This window comes from Malus sylvestris, chromosome 16, assembly GCF_916048215.2.
Source record: "Malus sylvestris chromosome 16, drMalSylv7.2, whole genome shotgun sequence".
In the NCBI taxonomy this organism is placed as follows: Eukaryota; Viridiplantae; Streptophyta; class Magnoliopsida; order Rosales; family Rosaceae; genus Malus; species Malus sylvestris.
In genome coordinates this window covers 2800543-2819888 of record NC_062275.1, presented here as the reverse complement: position 1 = coordinate 2819888, position 19346 = coordinate 2800543, and the positions used below count along the sequence as shown (strand labels likewise).

The 19346-nt window shown below is 34.9% G+C and overlaps 2 protein-coding genes across 2 annotated transcripts; both read right to left on the bottom strand.

Moving 5' to 3' along the window:
• Nucleotides 1-9793: 9793 nt before the first annotated feature.
• On the bottom strand, nucleotides 9794-10470 carry LOC126606575 (uncharacterized). The gene has a single exon (XM_050273976.1). It carries the CDS (start codon nucleotides 10453-10455, stop codon nucleotides 9937-9939), a length of 519 nt encoding a protein of 172 aa, XP_050129933.1. The 5' UTR covers nucleotides 10456-10470; the 3' UTR covers nucleotides 9794-9936.
• A 1852-nt stretch (nucleotides 10471-12322) lies between these two features.
• Nucleotides 12323-12989, bottom strand: LOC126608110 (uncharacterized). Its single transcript, XM_050275887.1, has one exon. The coding sequence runs from the start codon at nucleotides 12840-12842 to the stop codon at nucleotides 12465-12467; it is 378 nt and encodes a 125-aa protein (XP_050131844.1). The 5' UTR covers nucleotides 12843-12989; the 3' UTR covers nucleotides 12323-12464.
• Nucleotides 12990-19346: the final 6357 nt, after the last annotated feature.

Sequence of the window (19346 nt, the reverse complement as noted above, 5' to 3'; positions counted from 1 at the left end):
CACGTCTTTTGATTGAACCGTCTCGTCAGGTGGCAGCACGCCCTCACAGTATCCGATCTTATCATCTCCTTTACTTTCTTCTTTATTTTATTAAAACTGGGTCAATACAATTTAACTCAATTATTTTATTTGTTAAAATTAATTAATCTTAATGCTCCATTTTAGTCGTGGCTTGCAATATTGGAGAGCCTACTTTTCCTCCTTTCTCTTTGTTTGATTGTTTTCGGGGCTACCGGCATCTTCTTTCTGATAAAATTCTATTTGCATAAGTCTAATGTAATATTAAAATTATTTTAATCAAATTAGTTGAAGAATATTCAATTGTTTTTTTTGAAAAATAGTTGTTCAACATTATCTTAAATAACTACGTGTAAAGACAGTGATTAATCATCAAAATACATGGCCTGCCGCCCGACCCTTCGTTTTCTTGGGAGGAGGCTGCTGTCTAACCTTGTTTAGTATCTTCTATTCATGTCATGCATGATAAAAATATTGATGCATCGCCCCATGCATCGCGCAACAAGTAACAACTAATATGTATAAAAATTAAGTAAACAACAAAATGTGAGAGATTAGAGCATCTTCAAAAAAGATATCAAATTTTAAATATAAAATTTAGATTTAATATATGACGATGTGACATCTTTTATAGTTTTTCTATTCACCTGATTTGTCAAATTAAACTATTATTTTATTACGTTAAGCTATTATAATTAATGTTAAAAAAACAATAATAAAATTAAGAAAATGCATTTAACAATCATTTAAATTTTTTTTTTGAAGCTACTGTCAACTTTGGTTGCAAGGGTGAAGGCTGCAAATCAATGTCATGCCACATCAGATTTGGATTTTCGGTTAGAAAATATTGTTACTGTTTTTTTTTATTGTAATGTTGATTTGGATATTTTGACATATTCTTTAAAGATGCTTTTAAACAACTAACAATAAGTCAATATAGACCAATAGACAATTGTAGAAAGAAAATTGAAAGGCCGTCTTTGTGTATTTAGAATAATTTTTTCGTGTATCTATAACATCACACTACATTATTTTTGTATTCATATTATAATATCTACGTTCTCATTTATTTTTATTATAACATGTGAAATAGTATTTATATTGGAGTACTTTGCTTTCGCAAACGACATCAGATTCGGCTGACCGACTATACTGCTTGCGTTGGTCCATTAAATGATCCGTTCTTTACCGCCATATTCCGCCCATCAGTATTTGAGAATACAGGTAAAAGAAAAAGAACAAAATGATGCTGTCCACGTACGGACATAATACACAAGTCTTGCTTTGCTGACCCGCCGTTGTTAAACATTGTATGCTTTGGTAGTTTTGCAAAAACCGAATCGTTGTTATTCATACTATATTTTTGTAATATATTTTCATTCCATATTAGATGATATTTTATGTTAACAGGCATATCATTTGAATTAATTAGATTTTTAAATTTAGTTTATTAAATTCATTATTTAATAAACTAATAATTAAAAAAACTAGTTAATTAAATAATGATTGTGGTATACGAGGAGTATTTCTTATTCATTTTCTTGGGTTTTGCAAATTTTTCAAATAATATGGTTGTTCACATCAGATGCCATCTAAAATGATATAGAAATGTGATATAAAAACATAGTATGAATATCATTACTCTAGATTTAGAGATTTACAAAGAACAAGTGGTTGCTTAAAACCAAAGCTATTACTAGAAGAGGTATCGTCAGTTTCCCTCCTTTCTTTGAAACTTGCAAGGAATTATTAATTTCTATACTGCACTTTAATTTTAGTCGATTACTTTCTAATTTTTATAATGAGTCAATTTTCTCTCTTAATTATAATTTGAACCGATTATCCCATGAATTTTTATAGTTGGTAAATTTTCCTCCTAAACTTTAATTCCCCCCACACCCTAAACCATAAAATTCAATTAAAAAATGTGCAGAGGGATCTAGCAGAAGAGAAGAAGAAGAAGAAAAAAAGAATATGTTATCCACATAAGGTATCAAATTACCTTTTTGCAATTATAAAATTTAAATTAAAGGATAAATTGACCAATTATAAAAGTTTAGACGTATAAATAGCTAAAATTAAAATTCATAAGATAAATTGACAATCCTTACAAATTTAGAGTAAAATCTACAAGTCCCTCTTACTAGAAACATATAGAAGATAATGCATTAAAGTTTTTTTCTTATGAACATGCATTTCGTATTAGGTAATAATTTCGTGGGGCATACCAAGACGTCTTGCTATAGTTTTGTTACCAAAAAGTAAAGAAACACGTTAAACACGTAGTTCAAAACCTAGCTTTAAAGATTTCTGAATTATTTATACATAAGTTTTTATTCGGGGCAATTATTTAGACACATAAAATCGACACACTCGTTAATACATGTAAATTTCATGTACAAATGTGAGTTACATGGAAGTTTGTTAGTTAACTGGTGTGTTCATTTTTCGTGCACAGAATTGTTGTTCGTTTAATTAGGGGGGACAATCTTTATGGGTTTTTAGCTTTTTCCAACCTGCATAATGCTATCAGGATGTTAGTCACATTTTCTGCATGATTAATTACTTTTGCTTTCAAGAAATTTGGAATCCCATCTAACACAAAAACGTAACGTGGTGCACTGGTGCCCCATTCCTTACGTCTATAATGTTCTTCCCCTCTACAGAATTTATGAATCACGAAAATTCCTTGAAAGCAATTCTTATCAACATAATCTTGATGGGCAAGGTACAAATTCCTACTTATCTTTCCAACTTTATTTCCATATTAATAGTCTAGATTGCTTGACTCTAATCTTCCTAATTTTCTTCTTAGAGAAATGCTAACGGAACTCTCCTAAGTAAGATTTTTTATGAACTCTTTGTTATCTTATAGTTTAACGCTCGTTCATGTGCCAACATTATAAAAGATTGTGAATAAAATATGAGGTGGCAGAGAGTAGAGACGGCAAATCAACCTATTGGGTTGTTAATGGGTATCCTGTAATACTCATTTACCATCATCACCACTACTAGTTTTGCCTCTTTATTATGATGATATCAAATTAAATGGGTTTTAAGTTTTAACAAACACACGTTAACAATTTAATGAATTGATTTACCATTTTTAAGAAAAAATTCATACAAAATTTCAATTTAAAAGAGTTTCCTTAGCATTTCTCTTTTTCTTTTCTTTTGCTAAGAAACTTAATCTAAGCTTCCTACTTGCTAGTCCCAGAAGAAACGATTGCCCGAGGTCCCTACCTAACATGTTCTTTCTGTTCACTAAAGCCCACACCTAAAAATTATGTTACAACTACTTTTATTACCACCTTTTTTTCGCGATGCAATTAGGCCCTACCATAATGCTTTGCATAAAACTTAGTTTTCCTTCTCCTTTCGGCAATTCGAACTTCATTTAATATACGACATGTAATAATTCTAAACTAGGTTTTTCACAATAAGAATGTCCTTATTTAAGTAGAAACAAGGACATTTTATGACTTATTTTTTATGGAACAAAGCTTGCCTGCTTAAAAATAAGCAGGAGTTTTTGTTCTCACCCATTAACAACTTGACAAGTGTACAAGTTGTTAGTTCAAGTTTTAATTTTTCAATTTTTTGAACACTTGTCAAGTTGCTGTTGGATGAGAGCAGGAGCTCCTACTTGTTTTTAAACAGCCAAGTTTTGTTTTGTTTTTTTTTTTATGTGCGACTCAATGATCAACAACTAATTTATTTTATTATTTATTTCAAAGGTTACACATACCAAAATCTATTAAACCACTAAATGTTAGCAGTTTTATTATCCGTATTTTCGTTTTAACTTTACACAACGAACCTTTTTTTTTCATCACAGTTTTTAGATTATTGAAATGTTATGCATATGGATGTTATTTTTAAATTATGAATCACGAATGAGTAGCTAAAATATGTATGGTTTCAATCTTTGAAGTGCATTACAAGGTAATCCTAGAATTAACAAGTGCATCGTAATAAGAATTTGAGTGTAAGAATAAACACACTACTCTGACCAAATAACTAAATCAATATCTATGACACTTTAGACTCAGATTGTATATCATATATACGTGTGTGTATATATTAAACATTGTCCATTTACTTTTCTTTTGACTCCTTAGCTGAATTCGGGAATAAAATATGTAGTAATTTTTTTTTGTGAATAGATCAAGCTATATTTATTTCACGAGTACCATATATACTTACATCTCTAGCCTTTCATCCCTTCTTTTTAATCTAGACCATTCAAAAATAATTTGATGGATTGAAGTTGTGCAACATATTCTATGATCTTCATTTTGACGCTATAACAAAACTTAGCACCCATCTCCAAGTTTTTAGAGCTGTTGAAAAGTCGAAAAAAATTCTTAATTTGTTTCGTTGTTCTCATCAATTTGTTCAACAACCCTCATAAACATTAAAAAAAACAAAAAAGAGAGAAAAAAAAGGAGATGGAAAGGGAGATAAAATAAGAGGGGAAAAAATCTTCCTCCCCCTCCTTCCTACCCCACCTACTCTTGGTTCGTGAAAACGTGTAGAAAATTAGAAATATTGGTTGAGGTCTGCATCAAGCTCTCAGCCTCCCACTAGGAAAATAAATGGGAAACCTAAAAAAGCAGATCGCCCAACCCATTTAATCGGTAATATAATGCAAACACGAACCACTCCCTACAAAGAAAAGATTGAACTTAGCTCTTGTAAGATAAGCATGCCTTGGGCATAAAGTTCCCACCCACATGACATGCCTGATGGACGGGCACAAAAAAGTTAAGACTTGCACTGCTTATGGCATTGTCTTTGTCAGGTACCTAAATCCACAAGTTTGGCTGTACTTGTAGGTGTGTGTACGTAATTTCTAATTATCTCATTGCTTAATTATTTAGATTACTTCCTAATCGTGCTTTTGTTTTAGGGTTTTTGGATTTGGCTTAGCTATACCAACACAGGGATATTGCTTAGGTTATATTAATTTGGTAGGTTAAGAGAAGCCGTATCTTAGATACTATATAGTTTTAGTAATATCTCTAATCGATGAAGTCGTCGTCGTCCTTTAAGTGGGTATATGCTTAGCTAAGGTTTTAAAAGACGTTAGTCGCGCGGCGGGTTAGGACCTAGCGACTAGACAGCTAGGCAAGGCCTAGGCGGGCGCTAGACGGATTTAAGTAAATCTATTATATTTCATGTAAATAATTGTCTGTTTATACTTAAAATATATATAATTTCATCATAAATTATAAAACAGAATGACATATATATTATGAAGTATTGAAACATAATGAAAATATGGGGAGCAAGCCTATAATGTATGTTCATTTAAGTATTCAACAAGTCTCTTACAATTTATTGAAAAAAATAAAATTCAAAATGAAAGTTATCTATTTTTTGTCTAAGTAAGTTGCAACCTAAGCGGATGCTTAGGCGGTCTAGGGGCGCCTTAGCAGGTTTAGGTGTCATTTCTTAATTTTCAAACGCCTAGACATTAATCGGGACGGTGACTAGCCGCCTAACGCCTAAACGGAGATTTTTAGAACAGTGTGCTTAGCTGACAGTACATTTCATTGACATGACAATACATAAACAAAGTTTTTTCCAATACAAGGTTTAATTTTGTCCATGATCCTTTACATGGTCCAAATATTGTTCCATTAATTTTGTATAAAACGTGCACAAATTGGAGATTTTATTCAACATGATTGTCCAACTACGACGTGATATCATATTACTCGTATATAACGCATATGTCTGTTTATTAATATTAGGCATCTTAACCAAAATGGTTTCTGAGTTTGTCCAAAATCAATTATTTTGATCATTTCGTAAAATATCTCTTATAAATAAGGATCAAAATAATAAAAATATCCTCAATTTAATATTATATTTTTAAAAATTAAAAGAAAAGGTATACCTACCATGCAACTGTGTGTTTGGCAAATGGACGGATCAATATTTTAAAAGATTTGTTGGTGTCTGAGAGAACAATGGATGCACGATCCAACTTTTACGTTAGATGTGGAGATTTTGTGGACATCCTAATTGCTAATTTGCTTAAGTTTGCTTTTGTTGTAGCGTCCAAAGAAGCTTTTGTTGTAGTTGACTGGTGCCCTAATCTTTTTGCCTAGAAATAAACTGTGCGAGTCGGAGAATATTTTTTGGCTTTGGACTACTTGACGTGGGGAATGAGAAGGGCAGGCTAGATCCTTTCCTTCATTTGTGTCTAATTATATTAATACTCCCTAATTGTATTTGTTTGTTGGAAAAGTTTTAGGGTCCCTTCAGTAATACTTCGCTAAAAGGCACTTTTGATTTGTAGTGCAGCGCTTTGCGTAGAAGCATATCGATATTTTCGATGAAAATGTCCATGATTATTAAAAAAAAAAAAACTAATGAAAATAATTTGAAAACTTTGAGTTTTAACGATAAAGATAAAATAAAAGGTACAGTGAATAGTACAATGATTGACTTTTTAGTGTAAAAATATGTTTTTTCGTTAAAATGAAAAGTACCGGAAACCTTTCGTTAAAGTTCTCTATAAAAAAATCACTTGACGTATTTTTTGTAATTCAAAAGCACATCTAACTTTTCTATTATTAATTTGGGATTATGTTTTTTTTTTCAAAACTATTTTTATTATGCTGTAAGAATTGGTAGCTGTGAAAATAAAAATGTAAGATTGTCAATATGCAAGTTTTATTACGGGTACTGTTTACCTGTCTCTTTTAAAAAAACCTTAAGCAACCACATATCAGCGCTAAAGAGTGTCAAAAACGTTTTTAGTATTCCTAAAGTGTTTTTAATTTACTAATTAGTGAGTAAAAGGATTGATCAGTGTCGTGTGTTCCAATGTGCATTGGTCTTTGATTGAATAAAGACGTGTGAGTAGGAAAGTTGGCCAACGCCACTGGCGAGCCGGTTTCTAATTTTATAGTCGCCCGGTGTTTGGAAACTGGTGGTTGTCTGCTGGATTGAACTACTATAGCCCGAGGATATGGTATAAATTAATGGTGGTGGCACGTGGTGCCCATTATGGATCACAGGGACGGAGTTAGAAATTTCTTCTAGTGAGGACAACAAAAAACAATTAAGAAAATCTTATTATAGTATGGTTATATGCAATATGATATTAAAGATGGTTTCAAATGATGATGTATCATAAATTCAATGTTACAAAATTTCAATATAGTAGTGGAAAATGACAAAGTGATGAGAAACATATAAGCACATAATAGGCGGGAGAGGGTTTTTTTGATTTGAATGACATAACAAGAGCACTATTGCTCATATAATATTTGATATGGAATATAAGTAGAATGAATGTATGTTGGATATTAGATACATATATTTTCTTCAAAGATAATCGGTGTATATTATATAATTATAACTTACAACTAAACAAACGAATTATTTGAATAGGGGCACCTGCCACCAATGAGCTCCGTCCATGGTAGGCCAGCTGGCAAAATGCAAAAGAACGGAAATACCTATTGCGTTAATATTATAGCCCACACAATAAATTATTATTATTTCTATTTATAAACTGCTGTTAGGTCACGCAATTTATGCCTGGTTCTATGCAAATGCTATTCAATTAGGGTTTTTAGCAAAAATATTCACACGCAAAAATTCTCAAATGAGTGATGACCATTATACCCAGAAATTTCCGAATAGGTGAGGACCATTACACCTACAAACTCCCAACCGTACCTTCTCCACTAAATTTATTGATAATAAATGAAAGTGAACAAAAAACATATGAGAGGGACTACGCCAAGACCTACAAAGACAAAATGATCAACGAAAACGATCATAAGAACAAAGCGAAAGGGACGTTCTATTATCAAAACACTCTTAATGTAAACAAGTCTTCCCCTTTCTCACTTAGTCCTAAGATTCCATTCCCAGTTTTAATTTCTCAAAAATTATCTCTCTCGCTTCCATCGCTATTGCTTTATGAAAAATGTATTAGAAATGCATCGACAATTTTCCTGAATCTAAAACCGTGTTCAAATATCTACAACATGTACAGCATCAACGATCTTCATCCATATATTTTTATATAAAATCCAACGATGGCCAAGTTGTTCTTATCTTTGAAAGCTAGCTGGCAAAGTTGGTTCAAAGTTCTTTTCATATAATTTTCTTTTGTTGGGCCCCAGCTTTATTGGGTTGATATAAAGCCCAATATGCAAGTGCAACTAGTTTAATAGAAACAGGTAACCCTAATTTAATAATTATAGATGTCACTTAGGGCTGGTTTGGTATTACTGTGCTTTTAAAAAAAGTTGCTGTAAGAATAAGCGGCTGTGCTGTGAAAATAAGCGGCTGTGAAATAAATCAGCAGAGTGTTTGGTAAACTTTTTTGTAAAAGTGCTTTTGGAAAAAAAAGTAGTCTGATAGTGGGTCTTTTCATTAAAGGAGCACTGTAGTTCTGTGTGCTTTGAAAAAAAACCAGTTTTCCAAAGCTGCAAATAGCAGCTTCAGCTTTTTCCTTTGATTTCAGCTTATTCTCACAGCAGCTTCCAAAATAAGCCCTTTTTTTTCAGTTTACCAAATACCTAAAACTCTCACAGCTTTTTTTCATGGGTGTTTTTTTTTTAAGCACCTCACTCTCAAACCACCCCTTAATACTACGGTCTCGTAGTATTTCGCTTTACTAATAGATCTTAAATTCGACTCGCACCAACAACAAATTTAAACCACAATACATCTAAATCCATTATGAGATCTTGTTTTCTCTTCCATCTTTAAGTGTAGTTTTTTGTTTTATTATATAATTGAATTGCAAGTAGTTCACCTGCCATTACAGTCTTTGTCATAAATTCCACCGAAACAGAATTATTCCTTTGATTGCGTCAAGCCACTAGCAGTGGTCGAATCTTTGCCCTTAGTAGCTAAGTTACAAGAATCTCAGGATTAGTAAGGCAAATTTATAAATAAAAAAAAACTAATGAAAATGATCTGAAAATTTCGAATTTCAATAAAAAAGATAAAAAAGTATTGTAAGTAAATAATACTAGAAGTGACTTTTTAGAGTAAAAATATCATTAACGTTAAAAGTAAACAGTACTATGACTATTTCGTTAAGACTTCCATTTATAAAACTATATTATGAAGACTTACTCAATTACTCACATTTGTTTATAATATTATATGTAAGTTTAGTCATCAAAATTCAAAAGTGAGAAACTGACGGTCTCGTTTGATGGGCTGGATGATAAAGGGTTTTAGAGATATAATATTAGATTGGCCGAGATTAGTTAGAATTTGTAATACAAGAATTGTAACTCATGTATGAGGATGGTTAGATAGCCCCACTCTATTGTGGATTCATAACTTATTCTATTAAATCCTATCTATCTCTTATTTTGGCACAATGAACTAAACTCAGTCATTTTAATTGGTTGCAATCTAGCACAACCAGCCCACCAAGGATTCTAGTCAAACCTGCAGTCCCCCGTTAGTTAGAAAATGAAATTACTACAAAATAATAACATACGAAATGAGGGGGCTTGGGAGGTTTTTCACTAAGGTTTGCATGGTAACTCAACTTTAGATTTAAGCTCAAGATTTTTATGATACAATAGATGCCAATGGAGAGATTCAAACTCGAGACCTCGAGTTTGAAGATCACTCTTCTTTTGAGTAAGGAATTAGGTTTGTGGTTTTATCTTATTCCATTAAGAATGTTTTGAAATTGAGATTAAAACATAAAAATATAGCCGATCATATCGAATTTAAAGGTAATCTATGTTTACTGTGAACTCATATACACAGAACATATCAACAAAACGAAGTATTATTCGTTCCAATATTTCTTCGACTTAGACATAAAATGTTCTGGTAATAAACATCCCAACAAAATATAAAATGGAAAGCAAAAAAATTGAGACAATTCGTTTAGTTTCAGCCTTGTTTGGTGGATCATACGGGATGTGAGTTGAGATCCAAACCCGAATCCGCCTCCGCCTCCGCCTCTGTTTGTTTCTCCTCCTTTTTTGGGTCTTTTATCATAAGGGACTCGTTACCTTCCTCAAAATCTTCAACTTGGAATGAGGGCCTCCATTCCATGGACGCCGTTCTGCCCAAGTGCTTGGCTGCCACACGTATCCGCCTGAGTATCGCAAAGAACTCCTCCACGTCCTCCTCCGTTACCGTCACGTGACCTCCGTTACGTTCCCCCTCGGCCACTCTCGCTCTCTTCCCCTCTAATTCGCCTCTGTCATCGCGCTTCCGCTTATCCGCATTCATTGCCTGATAATCTGACAAGACAACGCCGTCGATGGCGTTGCCGACAATACAGATCGAGATCGAGAGCAACCAGTTTGCCTGTGTATTATTGTTGTTGCTGTTTATATTTATAGAGCCTGATAGCCTTGACGTTTGATTAGTCTGTTCTTTTGGTGCTGAGTGATGCGAGTATCGTGAGAGATTTTGCGTCATCGGAGTGACGTTTGAAGTTGGACACGTGAAACCGCGAGTGGGTAGAAGTCCATAAGCAAAGGGCTTTTCTTTTGCCTTTTTTTGGAAAATTCCAAGTAAATTTGGGCACGCCGCACATGGTAGGTAGAGCAAATCCATCGTGGAAGTCCTTCCTCAGGTAATACACTATTCTATCCATCTAGTGAATAGTAACTGTCCTAAATGAACGGTAACCGTCTTTTGTATCTCAACCGTTGCACTTCAATAGTCCTAGCAATTAATAATAAAATATTAGTTTTGTTCTCTAAATAATAAAAAATAATTTTATTTGTAATTTCAAATAAGATTTTTAATCGGTCTCGTTGTATCATTTTTTATTAAAAATTTATTTTTATTATTTCTTTTCACATGGTGCAGCACACCATTCCAAAACCTTTTTTTTTCTTTTTTTCTTTCTTTTCACATGGTGCCAACGCACCATTTTTTCTTTCTTTTTCTCAAGCGCTCCCACACCCAGTTTTCAACCCGTCTCCCCCCTGCCCCCAACGCACCAATCCCTCCTCGCCTTTCTTCCTCCATCTTCACCACCCCACCGCCGCCTCTCTTCCTCCATCTTCACCATCCCACCCACCTCAGCCTCCATCAACGGTCCTGATCTCAGGCAACCCATCTCTGCCATTTTTTTGTGCCATTTTTCAAGCTCAGCAACTCCCACACCTCAGCCACCCATCTCTGCCATTTGTTTGTGGGTGTTCATCACCTCGGCGACGAACTCCGGGAAGAGCTGTTGAGTTCGAAGCCTGGGTTTTAGTTTTTTTTTTTTTTTTTTTAATTTTATATTATGGTTGACGTCACCATGACGTCAGCCTTGCTTCAGATCCACCTCGGGCTCACGCGCTAGCAATTCCCCACTGGTCTGGCGCTCGAGCCTCCCCTGTCCCTCGAGCTCCCCCACGCTGGAGTGTGTAGCCCGGACTCTCGGGCCCTTTTCCAGGCCTGTCCCTCGAGCAAACTCCCACGCTGGAGTTGCTCTTATTGCTTCCAATAATTAAACGGACTAGGATTCTCTCTTATTCTCTTTCCATCCCCTTCTTTCATCTTCACTTATATTCTTTTATTTTGTTTTTCTTTTACTATAAAAAATTAATATAAGATGTTGACGTGACTTAACCGTAACCGTTCAAATATGAGGGAATTAAAAAAAAAAAAAAGGAGAGAATCCTACTCTTAATTGAACAACTTTGGATTATATGAGTTTAACGTAAGGGATTGGATTGCGATACTATTAAATTACTATTTGAACTTAGATAAGTTTTTGTAAGAGAAACTTAAAAAATTTGATAACTATGAACCAATTAAAACATAACAACCGAATAATTTGAGGTGTTTGTATTTTCAAATGAACTCTTGAAAGTGTATTTTACAACATTTTTAGTTGTCTAGTTTTTTTCTGATTCTTCTCATACACTATTCTTTCACACGTGCACAATAGTACATTTAAAACGTGTAAGTCACGCGTAACACGGACTTGGATTGTCTGCCCTCCTAGTTGTGGTGCCCTTCCATGCCCTCCTATTTTTGTGCGGTCACGGTTAAGCCACGTCAATATTTTATATTTTTATTATTTTTTGTCTTATTATCTTATTAAAAAATTAATATAAAATATTGACGTGGCTTAACCGTGACCGCACAAAATAGGAGGGCATGGAAGGGCACCATAACTAAGAGGGCAGACAATCCAAGTCCGCGTAACACGCCGTGATTCAAAAAATGCCTAGTGCGTGGATGAAGGCTAGTACTTCATTAAATCAACAAAACGTAAAGTTTTTGCAGACGTCAAATTCTGATTTCTCAACAATAAGGGAGTCTGCTCAAGTAAGGCGTCAAATAATTTCCAAACAAAATTTCATATTTATGGGCAACCACATGCACCAAATTAAGCATTTGTTTTGCAAATTACAATTTACAAAACAAAATGGGGCCGCCTAATCATATATCCACAGCTGCACAAAGCCCATCAAGTTGCCCATCTAACTTGGATCACATTCCGGTTTCGGATCCTCATTTAAATCCAAGCCCAAATTCTCCACCACCCTACGATTCTCCCTCTTGGGTCCCACTTGGACGCCGCTTGCTTCCTCGTGACTCTCGAGCATTGCCCTCAATCGGGATCCGTCGCCCGTTTCTTTACGGACGCCGCCGCCGTTAGCACTCTTGAAGTGCCTGACCGCCCCGCGTATCCGCCCGAGGATAGCGAAGAACTCCTCAACCTCCTCCTCCTTCACGGCCGTGACGTCTCCGTTACCATCCCGCGCCTTCTTATGTTTTTGCCTCCCCGAGACGTCGCCGTCGCCATCGCCGTCCGCCAGCTTTCTCTTCTCTGCCTCAGATTCTTTTCCCTCAAGCATCGCCGTCACCTGGTTGCTTAAGAAACTAGAAAAGACGAAGCATATATCCGATGTTTGGTAATTGGTGTGAACGTTCCGTTGGTATAATGAACTGGAGAAATGTTGGGCAGCTAGACCTGCTGAATTTTTTACCTATAAATAAAAAATAGAGTTTTAACGAAAAAACGAAAAATCATATTTTTATATTAAAAAGTCAAAATTGATACTATTCACTTTACCCTTTATTTTGTCCTTATCGTTAAAACTAAAAATTTTCAAACATTTTTCATTAGTTTTCTTAAATAAAAATCCTCTGCTTGCGTGGCGACGCGTTGGATGCACCCTATTCACGTGTTGCAGGCAGCTGCTCCAGATTTTTTTTTTTGAAATAATTTTCCTCACTGTGTTTAAGTAATTACGATGCTCACCATTCTATTTATCATCATTTTATAATTTAAATTTCGAGATTTATATTTATACACAATGCAGATCTCGATATTTAAACTCAAGTAACAGTACAAAATAGGATAATGAATATTACCATAATTTAAGAGTGGTGAGTAAAAATAATCCTGAAAGAGTATGACGTCAACAAGCGGAAGGATATGAGGTAAGACAATGTCCAACTGGAAAAAGGCCCAATGAAACAAGAAGACCAAAATGCAAAGCCGCCAGACTGACTGATTGGATTATTAGTCAACAAAGTCCAACCAGCTTCGAAATTAGGGTATTAATTGGTTTGAACGGTTTGATTTCGATTACTGATCAATTCGTATTTAGCTCGTTCAAGCTCAATTCATAAGTGAATTGAGCTAAGATTGTGAGTCGTATGATTTCATTATTTACATCAATGGTTTATTCTTACGTTTATTTTTATTAATGTTTACTGACTCAAGTTACATTTGATATACACAAGAGCCTCGTCTAGCCAAGCTCGAGCTTGAAAGAATCATTTAAACTAAGTTTGAGCATACGTTTACAGGCTTTTTTCCGAACTAGAGCAGAAATAATATAAATGAGCCAAACCTGAAACATTTTGGTACTCACCAAAACCCAATTGATTTGAACACTAAATCTCAAGTGATGATTAAATACTTCTAGCAATTTGAGCTACAAATTCCTTTATATTTGCATTTGATTGAGCTGATAACTTTCGGTCATCATTTTCGTGGCCAGGTTAACACAAAGGTGTAGGGTTTTAATGGTAAATTGGTAATGTAGGTATGGGACCATCGCGGTATTTCATCCGTATACGTACCTCTTTTTTGACATGCAATTTTGTTCAAATTGGAGGACATCGATCGGCAGTCGGCAGATTCGGCACCACTTGAGTGCATGTGCATGAACCCCACGGGGTGCTTTTCGATTGGGGTATAAGATTTTCGTGATGTTAAGATGTTGGTTCGTTACATTTACAGGCGGGAACTTTAACGAAAAATTCTCGGTATTGTTCACTTTAACGAAAAATCATATTTTTACATTAAAAAATCAATCCTGATACTATTCACTTGACCATTTATTTTGTCATTTTCGATAAAATTCAAAGTTTTCAAGTTATTTTCATTAATTTTCTTTTTACAGACACACCAAACTGCCCCAGCTTGGATCTTCCTATTAAGGGTGAAAATGTAATACAGTTAGTAATATAGTTAGGTAGTTAGTATTTGGTTAAAGTAGTTAGGATTTCTATATAAACAGTATGTGTAATCTTCATTTGAGTTAGTTAATACAAATCCTATTTCTCTCTCTAAACTCTCTCTCTCTCTCAAACTCTCTGTATTGATCTTTCTTTTCTTCATCTTTCTTCTTGATTTTCTTTCAATTCCCAAATATTACAATGTAGTTAACATGGTATCAGAGCCACCAGGCTCACGCCATGGATTCTGGTGGTTTCACTTTCCATTATTTTACATTTGGTTCTAGCTTAGTTTCTATCCAAATTTTCATTAGATGTTAGGAATTACGATAAGTTTCTGGGTGCTTCCACGATCGTTCTTTTACTTCTGGGTTGATGTGTTTCTGGGTTGATTTCTTTCCGATCAAATTCATGAGTCTATTCCCGATCGAAAGCGAGAGATCGAAAGTTGGAGAAAATTTCAAAGCAAAATGGCGGCAGAGCAAATGTAGAGAGTCCCGCAAAATGGCAGCAGAGCAAATGCAGAGAGTCCCATCTCCACCGCCGCAATCGATTGAGGTGCCGAAGAACAGAATTCAGGTATCCAACATCAAGAAACCGCTCTTCTTCTACGTTAATCTTGCTAAGAGGTACATAAAGCAGTACAAGGAGACTTAGTATTCTGGGTCCGATTGCGGAGGTTTCTTTGATATCTTAATCATGGCGGTTGGGCAACTCTTGGCGTTTGCACTACTTGCCTGGTAATGTTGCTTTTCTGATTCAGTTGCTTAATTTCATTATTGGGTAACTCGATTTGTTGATTCTTGGAGGGTTCTTAGAGATCTTTGATCAGAACAGTGGACTGTGAATTGGGTTCAATTACTTGCTTTGATTAGTAGATGACTAGCACAGTTTTTCGATTCAAGGAGGTGGTGTTGCTAATTACTTAATTGGGTACATGAAGAAACAATTGTTAATTACTTAATTGGTAATTCTGATTCTTGAAGATGGTTTTGGGGATTCAATTTGTTCAGTTTGGACTGTTGCTCAAAGAAAGTACTGTTTTGTACTTTGTTTTTGTATAGGAAATGGTTGTTGTTTGTTCAAGATTGCAAATCTTGGGAGCTCTTCAGGTTATGATTATGTGCACTCCAACTGTTTGAAGGAATGGGTCAGTAAATTCTTTGATCTCTACTCTGTTCTCTGGTATGGAAGAAAGATCAGACATGGGTGCAGTCCAGGTGTTTGTTGAAATGCCCAACTCAAACGTTTCATGTGAAGTCTTTGTGGTAGTCTTAGCTGAACTTCTGTGGGATCAATTGAAAACCAAAAGGACTCATTCTAGAAGCTCGTCAAAAGTGCAACAACCATTTAGTTATTGGTTCATGGATGATCTTCTTGCATTTTTTGATGGATCAGAAGATACGACAAATGAATGTATAGTCTGTGTTGTCATTTACAACATTGATGGACCTGGACTAAGGGAATCAGAAACCTAACAGTGTCTTGCATGAGTTGTTTCTTGTTCTCATATTTGCATTTTGGCCTCTATATGACAGCATGTTTAGTGCACTGTGAAGTGGGATGTCCTCCGAATGTGAGCTCATACAACACCATGTTTAGTGCACTGTGGAACTGTGGAGACCGAGTTTGGGCTTTGCAAATGGTATCAGAAATGTTAAGCAAAGGAATAGATCCCGATGGATTACTTACAATTCGTTTATATCGTGGCTGTGCAGTATATTTTCTTATCTCAGCCTATACTTTCAGAGTCTAACCAACTTAGTTGTTAGCATGAATCTACAGTAAGTCCGGTTATACGATGAAGGAAGTTGTGAACGGTCAATCCCACGAAGGGTAATTCCGTGATGTGAATAGGTAAATCCCACGAAAGGTAGAAGAAGTTGTTAACGGTAAATCCCACAAAGGGTAATTCCGTGATGTGAGTAGGTAAATCCCACGAAGGGTAATCCTACATAGATGTTGATTTTCAATTGTGAAGGCCGATGCCATTGTTCAAAGAAGTTGTTTTTTGGTAAAATCCACAAAGGGCGATCCCGTGGTGCTATAGTTAAGGCCGATGCCACACTATAGTTTGTTAATTTTCTGTTTTTTGTAAATATTAAAGGCCGAAGCCAAGTTGAATGAGATTGTTGACGGTGAATCTCACGAAGGGTAATCCCGTAAGAAATTGTTATAACCGGCATGAGGGTGTGCTACGACTCCTTTATAGAAGGTTGTTCTTTGTGAAGATACTGTTAGAGGCAGGGGAAGGATGTCATGTTTTCAGTCCACTGGTTGGAGTCAGAAGCTGGAAATAGCAAGATGAACAACTTCATTATTACACACTACTCCAAACTGCAAGTGACAGATTAATGGAAAATTATTTGCCCAGATCAAGTTGAATGAGTTGAAATTGGACACGGGTTGATAACATTTGAAGCAGATAAGATATTCATTTTTGCCATTTTACACACCCATGATGGAACAGTTGTTTTCTTGTTCTTTTTACAAGAAGAAGTTGATGATGTCTGATTAAAGTACTTTGCAAATTGCTTTCAGCTTTTGGAAGATTGGTGCACCCAAACCTGGGGAATTGGGTTACTCTTACTTAGCGCCATTGATCGGTCTGCTCCAATCTCAAACTGAGTTTTCCTAGTTGAGATTGAGGGGGAGTATTAAGGGTGAAAATGTAATACAGTTAGTAATATAGTTAGGTAGTTAGTATTTGGTTAAAGTAGTTAGGATTTCTATATAAACAGTATGTGTAATCTTCATTTGAGTTAGTTAATACAAATCCTATTTCTCTCTCTAAACTCTCTCTCTCTCAAACTCTATGTATTGATCTTTCTTTTCTTCATCTTTCTTCTTGATTTTCTTTCAATTCCCAAATATTACAATGTAGTTAACACTTCCAAAGATACAGAGGCCTGAGATTTGACTAACATATGGTCCATTCCCCAATTAAGCAACCGACGCCACAAAGCTCTAGCAATGCACTTGTCATGGAGGGTTGCAACCAACGGTCAGATTTGTTCGCTGTTAAACAATTTTGAACAGTTTTCTTAAGTCGGTTGCAGCTTAAGTGGTTAAGAACATTCATATATACGGAGAATTTGTTTCCCTTTTTGCTTCTATCACTCTGTGGGGAGGTGCACGTTTTTCTGGATTTTTTCTCATTGATAGTTACAGTATTATGGAGGATTGAAGGAAGTGACATGTGTCCAAAAATTAGGTCTTGTTACAGGGTGCCCAGGAAAATTGGGCGCACCAGATCTGAACCAGTATATATGCATGCATGGACCATCCGAAGTTGATTTTGGTGGAAAATGATCCTCTCCGGATCCTCTTTGTGGGGATTTGGAGAATCCATCAATCATAACTGTTAATCGTACATCGTGTGATAATAAATCATTTCAAATTTAAATTTTAAAATTAAATATAAATACTATCTAACGAAAATTTATCGCACGATGTACGATGAACTGTCGTGATTGATGAATCCTTGGATCCCCACAAAGAGGATACGGAGAGGATCCTTTTTCTGATTTTGGTCCTCACAGGCCTACCATCCATGCCCCAATATACTAGCATATTCTCACATACAAAGTTTTTGTGTGAACACTTTCTATTATTGTTTTTAAAGACAGAAATAAAGTGAAAGAGAATGTGGGAGTAAAAACTGTGGGGAGAGAGTTTTTATTTTTTAAAATTAAAAATGTTATAATTACATGGGGGGATTTAAAAAAAAATTAGCAAAATTTGTGTTCGTGTAATTACTAATTTAAATGCTGGTGATGTTTAATATTACATGTGGGTGACTTTTGAAATTTGAATTGATGACAATTTGATAATAAAACCAAATTAAAGTCACGTCATTATTCGATTGGTAGAAACAAAAATTGTGATAGCCATAAGCAAGCAAGATTCCAAGTTCCTGCAGGTTTCGGCGAAAGAGTGGTCCAAAAGCAAGCATCCAAAGTTTAGAACCTGCCTCCCTTCGTTTTCTTTTGGTAAATTTGGCTCACACTTTAAAGTCCTACTGTCTAAAATACATAAGTTATTTATTTATTTATTTTATTTATAATAATATCTATTATTGTTACTTGTTATTAGATGGTCCGCCAATTCTTAAAAAAAAAGAATTCTAACAAAAAACATCTTATACAACCACAAAATGTATGGTTTTAGATGTAATGTCTGATTGAATCGTAAGCAAAATAGATTTTATTAGATTAAATGTTAAGTTAGTTATTGATGGAGTTTGAACCCATGCTGTCATGCAAGGGCTAGATGATTTTTCACGACTGTAGTAAAATGCCACTTGCAATGGGATCATGGAGGGAGAGAAGTTGGAAACACATCAAGATTTTTTATTTACATGAAATCAGACACAATCTTACATGTTTTTGCATGAATTACATACTTGAGCTAAATCATATGCGTCTGCATTTGTGCATATCTATCAGCAGCTGGGCGTTACCTATTACAAGACATTTGCTTGGTGTGTTTCTTGTAAGTAGCGCATATTAATTTCACGACATTTGCTTTGTTTTGGTTAAATCATTGTCTTCGGTTGGTTTTAACCTACTTCTCCGTCGGTGGGGTTTTCTTTGCACCAACGCTTTTTAGCGGGAGATTTTTTCGTGGTACCTAATCACATAAATGAAGCAAAGTAGTCAAAAAAAGTGTGAATCAGGCCATCATGTTCCGCTTTTTCACTCATTTATTTTTTTCAACTTTTTTATTTATACACCTTTGTTTTTTTTTTTCCAGTCCGTATATTAAATAAGATTAAGTGATATAGGTAAAAATTATTTACTACTACAGTTTAGTGATATTTTTCTTTACTTGTAAGTGAGAAGTCATATATTTGATTCTCGTCATAGCAAAATTTGAACCACGTTGTC